Below are 9,040 nucleotides of genomic sequence, written 5' to 3' on the forward strand. Positions count from 1 at the left end.
AGGTACGGTCAGTAGCTCAGAACTCTTATTCCCTCCGTTCTTATGTTAAGCCCGCTTAATATGTTGTGTTGGAATATTCAGGGAGCCTCCCGAACGGATTCTATCCGGTATGTGGGAAAAGTTTGCCGGGATAATTCAGTTCGTTTACTGGTGTTATTAGAACCAATGTCAGAAGTAGGGCAAATGGAAGTCGTTCGCCGCAGACTCAATTTTGATAATGCGGCTAGTCTTATTGATCGGAAAATTTGGCTTTTTTGGGATTCGAGATTCAGCCTTACATATATAGAACATGCAGAGCAATTGGTGCACGTAACGGCCTTCTTTGGCTCGGGTGTGTCAATCGGTATCTCCGTAGTTTATGCCAATGCACCAAGGTGGCCAGACGGCCACTCTGGGAGGCGTTAGAGGGCATCGGCGAATCAATGACACACCCATGGATGGCAGTGGGAGACTTTAATGTCATTGCCTTGGCAGACGAGCAAGCCGGGGGGTCCCCCCCAACCTGCGAAACATGGACGAATTCAATAGTTCGATGTTTAGATGTGGACTATCTGCGATGGACCTTGACGGTTCTCAGTTCACGTGGACAAATGGCACAGTATGGCAGAGATTGGACCGTGCTCTGGTCAACGACAAATGGGGAATGGCGTACCCGCTTTCAAGGGTGTCGCATCTTGCAAGGGGGCGTTCGGACCATGCCCCATTGCTGGTAAAATGCGCCCCGGGGACAGGCTCTTCGCATTCCTTCCGGTATCTGAATGTCTGGGCTCGCCATCCTGGTTTTCTTACAGTGGTGAAGGAGGTTTGGGAAACGGCGACATCAGGGGTTGGGATGGCCCGTTTCTCCAGGAAACTGGTCCAGGTGAAGAAAGCATTGCGAGTCTGGAGTCGGGTCACGTTCGGTGACATCTCTAACGCGGTAAAGGTGGCTGAGGGCGCCTACAAGGCATGTGAGGAGGAGTATGATCGGGTTCGGAATGACTCCGCTAGGACCCGTCTCAGTGCGGCTCAGGTAGAGTACAATAGGGAGTTGGCCACCGAATGCGAGTTCTAGAGGCAGAAGGCGGCGGTGAAGTGGCTGAGGGATGGGGATGCTAATACGTCCTTTTTTCACTCGGTGGTTCGACAACGCCGGAGCATGAATTTCATAGCTAGGATTAAAGACGCGGATGGTCAGTGGCACGATGATGCACAGCACATTAAGGACTCGGCAACGGATTTCTATGCCAAATTGTTCGCGTCAGAGGCGACAATTCGGGGTGGTTTTCCAGATCCTGCATTTGCGCTTCCGTCGGTAGATGGCTCGCACAATGCCAGGATTCAAGGTATTCCTTCAGAGGAGGAAGTCCGGCAGGTGGTCTTCTCGATGGAGGTAAACAGTGCTCCTGGCCCGGATGGCTTTGGAGCAGGTTTCTACCAGAAGTGTTGGGAGATCATTAAGGACGACCTGGTGGGGGCGATTCAGGAGTTTTTTCAAGGGGTGGGGCAACCGAGGGGTTGGTCGAACTCGCTAATTGTCCTAATTGCCAAAGTGGAGGGTGCATGCCAATGGCGGGATTTTAGGCCTATTAGCTTATGCAATGTAAGCTCCAAACTCATTTCCAAGATCCTGGCTGCAAGAATCAATGCAATCCTCCCAGATATCATATCTCCGTGGCAGACGGGGTTCGTCCCAGGGCGGGATATCACCGACAATGTCTTGCTAGCTCAGGAGCTGGCACAGGACTTGGATAGACGCCTGAAGGAGCCGAATCTGATACTTAAGCTGGACATGGAGAAAGCTTATGATCAGGTAGAGTGGCCATTCCTGCTTTACATGCTTCGGCAGTTCGGGTTCAATGAGCAGGTGGTTGATTTGTGCTTCAGGACATTTTCGAATTCCTGGTTCTCAGTGCTTATAAATGGCGAACCTACTGGGTACTTTAAATCTTCACGGGGTGTACGACAGGGGGATCCGCTGTCTCCAGCGCTATTTCTTCTTGTTGCTGAATTCCTGGGACGGGGGTTGCATGATTTGTTCCTGGCTTGCGAGTCCAGATTCTATGTCTCAGCTGGGTCCCGGGTTCCCTATTTGGCATTTGCGGATGACACCATGATATTCACGCGGTGTTCGAGGGATGCGTTAAGTGCGATTAAGCTCTTCTTGGAGTTATACCAATCGTGGTCGGGGCAGAAGGTAAATGCCGATAAGAGCTCGTTCTCCCCATCCTCTGGTATATCGCCGGAGCAAAGTCAATTGGTGCAGTCCATCCTCGGGTTCCAAGAGCAGCGGCTTCCTATCAGGTACCTAGGGGTCCCGCTAACAAAGGGGAGGGTGAGTTGCGTGATGTTTGATGGGTTGCTAGCAAAACTGCGTCAAAGGTTGTTCCACTGGAGCTCCAGGTTGTTGACCATGGGGGGTAAGATTGTTCTAATCCGTCATGTTCTTACCTCGATTCCGCTCCATCTGCTACAGGCGCTGCAGCCCCCTAAAGCGGTTTTAGTGGCTCTGGGCAGAATTTGCAACGGTTTTCTGTGGGACCACTCCATCATGAAAAAAAGGGTGCATTGGGCAGCTTGGAAAAAAATGTGTTTCCCGATAGAAGAAGGAGGGCTGGGAGTGCGGGCGTTCGGGGACGTTGTTCAGGCTTTTTCCTGCAAACTTTGGTGGAAGTTAAGGAGAAAGGACTCGGCGTGGGCAGAGTTTATGCACTGAAAGTACATAAAAGGTGTTCATCCAGCGCTTGTGAGGGTTGATCGGCCCCCCGCGTCTTGGCGGTGGCTGTTAGAGGTTAGAGACTTTGCGGAAGGGAGGATTCGCTGGTGTCTGGGAGAAGGTCTGATTGATTTTTGGTGGGATCGCTGGTGTACCGAGCTACCGCTGGCGCAGCTCCTGGATAAGCCCTAGGCGCCAGTTGTATTAGTCGAGGAGCTTTTCTTGCAGAACGGCTGGGACGTTGCTCGGCTCCGGAGCTGGCTGCCTGACTGTTATGTATCACGGATTCTCCAACTTCAAATTTATCCGTCCCTCAAGGATCAAATGATCTGGGAGGGATCTCCTTCCGGCAACTTTTCGGTTTCGACGGAGCTGGAGGGTCCCCGACAAAAACAGAATGTGTCTTTGGTAAGTCAATTCATCTGGAGCCCAGCGCTGCCGACTAAGATTTCTTTCTTTGCGTGGCGCCTAGTTAGGAGGTGGGTTCCCCTGGACGTCCAACTCCAGCGGAAGGGGGTCCATCTCGGGTCTATGTGCTCTTGCTGCGGAGGGGCGCGAGAAACAGTGGAGCATTTGTTCGTGACTGGGCCAGTGGCCGTGAGCGTCTGGGGGCATTTTGGACAGCAGTTTGGCATCTCGTGGAGGGGGGCTCCTGGTGTCTCCTCCTTGCTGGTAGGATGGTTCCTTTCACATCGGATGGTCAAGGCGAATCATATACGGGTTCTGGTCCCGATGGCCGCCCTATGGTTCATATGGCGTTCTAGGAATCAGGCAAGGTTTGAGGGTTCAAGGATGCGAGCGGACCATATTATTTGGGAGGTTGGGAATCTCATGGAATTTTTGGGGGAGGCGCAGAAGCTAGGGCGCTCTTTTCAGGGTGACGAGGATTGTATCTGGGCACGGGGAAGGAGAAGAGTGGGGGTGTGCCGCCAGTCAATGCTGGTTGCTTGGTCCCGGCCACCAGCGCAGGGACTAAAACTGAACACGGATGCGAGTGTCACATCGTTGGGGGCGTTTGGAGGCGGGGTCGCCCGGTCCAGTGAGGGGAGAGTGATATTTGCCTTTTACAAGGAGTTTGGGGACGTTAGCGTGCTTCATGCTGCGGCACTAGCGCTGTTGTCCGGACTGGTATACTGCCTGGATCGGGCAATATCAGGTGTAAGGGCAGAATCCGACTCTGCAGCTCTCGTTCGCATGCTAGCCTCGGGTGCGCCAGCTAGTTGGCCGCTTTGTAACGTCCTCCGGAAGATCCGTTTTCTGCTTCAGGAGCTCGGAGGGTCACTAGGGCATGTTATCGGCAAGCAAACATGGTTGCAGATGCACTCGCTTCGGCGCAGTTGACTTGTGATTCGGTTTTCAATGGCGAAGGGGAACTTCCACGTCGGGTTAAAGCGCTTTTAAGACTAGATAGGCTAGCAATTCCACATGTTAGGCATTAGCTTCCTCGTGTAAACCTGTTTTCTGGTTTTGGAATAAAATTTTAACTTAAAAAAAAAAAAAAAGTTCTCTCTAAGAGGAGATGAACTCTTTCAAGTGTTCGAGAGGATCAATAACAATGCTTACAAGTTAGATCTTCCAAGTTAGTATAATGTTAGTGGTACGTTTAATGTTGCTTATTTAACTCCTTTTCTTGTAGATGATGAACATGATTTGAGGATAAATCCTTCACAAGAGGATAGGAATAATGCAGGAGATCATGATGAGGAGGTTGTTCAAGTTTGAAGTACTGATTCGATGAAAGTTCCAATGAATCCTATTACGCATGCAAGAGCTAAGAAGCTTAAGGAGTCGCTTCAAGTCTTGATTCGTGCTATTCAAAATCAAATTGGACCATACAAACACATAGAAGGCATTGGACCTGATTGAAATGAGCTTTGCGCACGTTGATTTCGATAGAGAAAATGCAACTTCGATGGATCTGCGCCTAAATTTGTTCGCGGATCCAATCGTGGATCCACTTCCTATGCGTGACTAAAGTTGTTCATTTTTTGTTATGTTTTCTACCTTGACTCAACATGAGAATTTGGTCGGGAATTCATGCAAGGATTCTGATCCGATCAATTTTAGGCATTTTTCTTATTTTCACATAATTTATTGACTTTTTGCTTAATTATTGATTATTAGGAATAAATGGCTAGTTATATTAGATATTCATGCCATTAGAATAGTCATTTAATCGCAATAAAAGACGTAATCTATGTTTGGTTCGGGCTTGGACTAGCTTTCGGACTTTGACTTTAAATAGTCTTATTTTTCCATTATAATAGATGGTAGATGAAATTTCTAGTAATAAACACATGAGTGTTGTCTCTTTGGCTTCTTCATGAACTTTCTTTGAGCATTTTAGAGTTGTTCTAAGTGTTCAACTGACTTATCAATCTAGAAATGCACTAGATTGTGACATCATTCTACCAACTTGATTGTGCTCGAGCCATCCTTGTGTGAATTGAGTTTCCGCTATCAAATCTTGATACAATATTCTAGATCATGTGGCTTGTCGTGTGCGGGTTGCATCTACAACATGGCATAGGTCGTATCAATTTGTGTAAGAAAAAATTTACTAGATTCAAAATATTGAATTAATGCATAGGATGAAAGGTTTAGAATTGTACCTCATAGTTATCAACTATAATTTAGTAGAGATAGTACAATTATTTAATGTTACAATTGATGCAGAAGAAATTTTGCATTGTATTCTAAAGAATAAGATTCAAGGACTTACAATGTTACATGAATAGAGATCTCTAATTAATAGGTAATTTACATTTTATTTATTTTTAATCTAACTTCGGCTATAACACATTCAACTATGTTTATGAATTATTTTATTGTAAATATTATTAGCTTGGTGGTATCTCTTAGTTATCAAGATGGACAAGATGATATCATATAAAAATTTGAAATTATAATAATGCACACAAAGTAAGTCTTGATATTTGTTTCTATCTTTTAATTAACAAACTCAAACAATTTTATCTCCTTATCACTTTTTTTAAAAAAAGTTTCATACGAAACAGGCACTGCTATATTCATGCTAATTATTAGCAAAAAAAACCCTTGGTTCTTGTTGTTTTTGAAGCTCTATTGTGGTGAGTTGTGGTGAAGATAGTTGGATCCTTATGTGGTGACTCAAGTCTTTCTTTTGAGTGTGATAAAAATTGCGCATGAAACAAAGTACTTTTAAGTTTTTTTTTTGCCAAAATTGATAACATTTGCATTAATAGCTATAGTTTGTAGCAACTAGAGCAACTGCTCTTTTACATCTGCTTGAGCTGCCGCTAGCAGCCAAGCTGGAAAGTTTCCTTCCCATTCAATCTCATGTAAACAATTAACAGCGAACCTGAACTATGACTGATACCGTTTTTTTCTCTTTTGGTGAAAGAGAAACAACATTTATCAAAGCATCTTTTTAGTTTCCTTATATCATTTAGTACCGTTGAAGTCAAGATGTCACTAGCAGAGTTGTCTACCATCTTATCTATTATCATCTTGCAGTCTGACTCAAACTCCACTTTCTTCCATGCCCTTCTTTTTGCCTATATCATTGCTTCCCTGAATGCTAGTGCTTCCTCTAGTCTCGCCTCACTGCAACTACTTCTTGGAGTTGCCCATGTAATTAGCACCTTCCCTTTATTGTCTCTCGCTACTACTCCCCATCCTGCTTTGTTCATCGTCTGGTTCAAAGCATTGTTTGTGTTTATTTTGATCCAGCCTTTTTGTGAAGAAACCCACTTGAGATCCTGATCTCCTGCTGCCACGTCTTGTTCTTTGTTGACCCTATCTTCCTCTTGCACTTTTTTGAATTCTAACCATTCTTCTACTGCTTTGTTTACCACTTGTACAGGGTTTAATTCTTGATTCTTATATGTTACTCCATTTCTTGCCTTCCAAATTTGCCACATTAGGTTCACAATTAGAGTAATATGGTCCTCCCCTTCTTCTCTTTCTCTAGCTTCCATCAACCCTTCCCACCACAGCCATATATTTCCACTGAATTGTTGCAGCCCATCCCATTGCACTGGTGCAAGTTTCCAAGCCAATTGTGCTTTCTTGCACAGGAGCAGCATGTGTTCTATTGTTTCTATGTATTCTCCACCATATTTGCACATGTGATCTCCTTTCCCACATCATTGTTTTACAATTGCATTTATTGGAAGAATACCTTGCAGACATTTCTAGAGAAACACCTTTAGTTTTCCTTTCATATTTAGATTCCAGATGGATTTCCAGCATTCTAAATTAGCTATATTTCATTGGCTTGTCTCCTCCTGATTGCTTTTCCTTTTTATACACCTTCACATTGCTTTGGCCAATTTGTAGCCTGATTTCACTATATATTCTCCTGTAACTGATTTTTCCCAATATAGTCTATCTTTCTTCTGAAGTTCACTTATTGGAATGTTCCTGATCTAACCCTGTCCTCCTCCTCAAATGTTCCTCGTAACATTTCTTCATCCCATTTCCCATCCTTGATCAGTTCACATACTCTGACTACCTGATTTTCTTCTTCCTTCCTTGTTTGTATCTTCCCATTCTCAGTTCCAGGGATCCATTTATCATTCCAAACATCAATTGTTCTTCCATCCCCAACTCTTTTCCTTACCCTAGCTTCCAGTAATTGCCTTGACCTTAGAATACTCTTCCAATACCAGGAATACCCCCAATTACTCTTCATTTTCCAAATTTGCTCCCCTTTAAAATATCTTGCTCTTAATATTCTGCTCATCATTAAATTTGGTCTTGTAATGACTCTCCACAACTGCTTTGCTAACAATGCCTGATTAAATTCCATCAAATCTCTGAAACCTATTCCCCCCTGTTTTTGGTTCTAAGAATTTATCCCAATTCATCCAGTGGATCCTCTTACTTTCACCCTCCTAACCCCACCGGAAATTAGCCATGTCCCTATTGATCCATATATTGAATGGACAAAGTTTGAAACCATATATTGAATGCGAATTTAACCAGTACAATCGAGCATTTGATCTCTGGGATCCACCATGAGGAAATCCTGAAAACAAAAAGTCAAGCTAATGACTATAATTTAGAATTACTTCTAACCTTTCTTTTTGTTTTGTTGACACTTAAAGAGATCAAGTTTTTCTTGAAAGTCTTGAAATCTTTGGGTTCTTAATTTTCTTGTGGTTTCTAGTTTGTCTTTTGAGTTTGTTTTTATTATTTATTTTGCAGATACCCATGGTTTCTTTCAAGTTTAATAGTGAAAAAGCTAAAGCAATCTATTTATTTTGTAGGCATCCATGGTTTCTTTCTGAGTAACTTGAACATAATCCACTTAATAGACAGCTAGTTGAGTTAATATGGGATTTTCAAAAGAACAAGAGGGTCTCTCCCAAAGGAAGCATTAGTGATCTTGAAACATCAAATCACATTTAAAGAGGAACTGCCTGATGAACCTGCTTCTAGTGAGGAACTGCTTGATGAACCTACTTCTGGTGAGAAACAATCTATTTCGGAGAGCGAAGATCATTGCAATATTTTGTCTCTTTGGCCAATGACTCTAGTGAATGTACATTATAGAGACATTTTCTCTATTAGTTAATATGCCATTATATGTTTAATCTTTGAAAACCATAATACTAAGAGTAGCTTTGTGCATATGCTAGTAATGGTGCGACAGTTTCTCTATTAAAAAAAAAACCTACTGCTATCAAAGATGATGTGCATGTTAGAGAAGCTTTTTTTTTTTAATACTTTATTAACATAATGGATAGAAGTTTTTTTTTTTTTTTATACTCCATCTATCCCATTTTGATAGTCCTAGTTTTTTTTCACATAGTTTAAGAAAAAGTAGTTAACTTTGTTGGAAAAACAAATTTAGATTGCTATTTTCCTAAAATACCCTTAAATTAAATAAAGTTGGCTTTTCATAGATCAACATGTTTTGAAAAATCTAAATGGATTAAATGAGGTAGGTTATATTCAATACTAACAATCTATATTAAATAAGATAGTTTATAGTAATAACAACTTATAATAAATAAGAGTGTTTTAGAGAAATTAAAAGACAGCTACATTCTTCAATTGAAAAGTGGACTACAATTTTGGACAGATGAAAAAGAAAAACAGGACTATCAAAGTGGGACGAAGGGAGTACTTTATTAGCATTAAGGACAATGTTAGGTTTTAAAGGAGGAGTAGGAAATCACTCACGATTAGAGTGCTTTTATTTGTTAGATAGATCATGCTATGATATATGTGTCTTTCATCCGAGATCCATTAGGAAATTTTTTAAATGTTCAATTTTTTTTAAAAAAAAATTGTGCCTACAATTCCAAAATTCAACATTTCAGGCATACCTACATCACCAACTACCAAAATTTTTAA

General features: G+C 42.5%; 3 protein-coding genes across 3 annotated transcripts; 2 read left to right on the top strand and 1 right to left on the bottom strand.

Moving 5' to 3' along the window:
• The first annotated feature begins 511 nt into the window (after positions 1 to 511).
• Positions 512 to 1,054, top strand: LOC140015951 (uncharacterized). The gene has a single exon (XM_072068786.1). The coding sequence runs from the start codon at positions 512 to 514 to the stop codon at positions 1,052 to 1,054; it is 543 nt and encodes a 180-aa protein (XP_071924887.1).
• A 1,965-nt stretch (positions 1,055 to 3,019) lies between these two features.
• Positions 3,020 to 4,417, top strand: LOC140015952 (uncharacterized). Its single transcript, XM_072068787.1, has 2 exons — positions 3,020 to 3,992; positions 4,332 to 4,417. Exons 1-2 carry the CDS (start codon positions 3,020 to 3,022, stop codon positions 4,415 to 4,417), a joined length of 1,059 nt encoding a protein of 352 aa, XP_071924888.1.
• Positions 4,418 to 6,231: 1,814 nt separating this feature from the next.
• LOC140015954 (uncharacterized) lies at positions 6,232 to 6,804 on the bottom strand. The gene has a single exon (XM_072068788.1). The coding sequence runs from the start codon at positions 6,802 to 6,804 to the stop codon at positions 6,232 to 6,234; it is 573 nt and encodes a 190-aa protein (XP_071924889.1).
• Positions 6,805 to 9,040: the final 2,236 nt, after the last annotated feature.

Source organism: Coffea arabica, chromosome 10c (genome assembly GCF_036785885.1).
Source record: "Coffea arabica cultivar ET-39 chromosome 10c, Coffea Arabica ET-39 HiFi, whole genome shotgun sequence".
Lineage (NCBI taxonomy): Eukaryota > Viridiplantae > Streptophyta > Magnoliopsida > Gentianales > Rubiaceae > Coffea > Coffea arabica.

What these genes read in the sequence shown, in the direction of transcription:
- LOC140015954 (XM_072068788.1), bottom strand. Translation starts at nt 6,804, where the DNA reads ATGTGCAAATATGGTGGAGAATACATAGAAACAATAGAACACATGCTG.
- LOC140015952 (XM_072068787.1), top strand. Translation starts at nt 3,020, where the DNA reads ATGATCTGGGAGGGATCTCCTTCCGGCAACTTTTCGGTTTCGACGGAG. An exon ending in GTCACTAGGGCATGTTATCG is followed by an intron (nt 3,993 to 4,331) that starts GCAAGCAAACAT and finishes CTTTTCTTGTAG; the next exon opens with ATGATGAACATGATTTGAGG.
- LOC140015951 (XM_072068786.1), top strand. Translation starts at nt 512, where the DNA reads ATGGACGAATTCAATAGTTCGATGTTTAGATGTGGACTATCTGCGATG.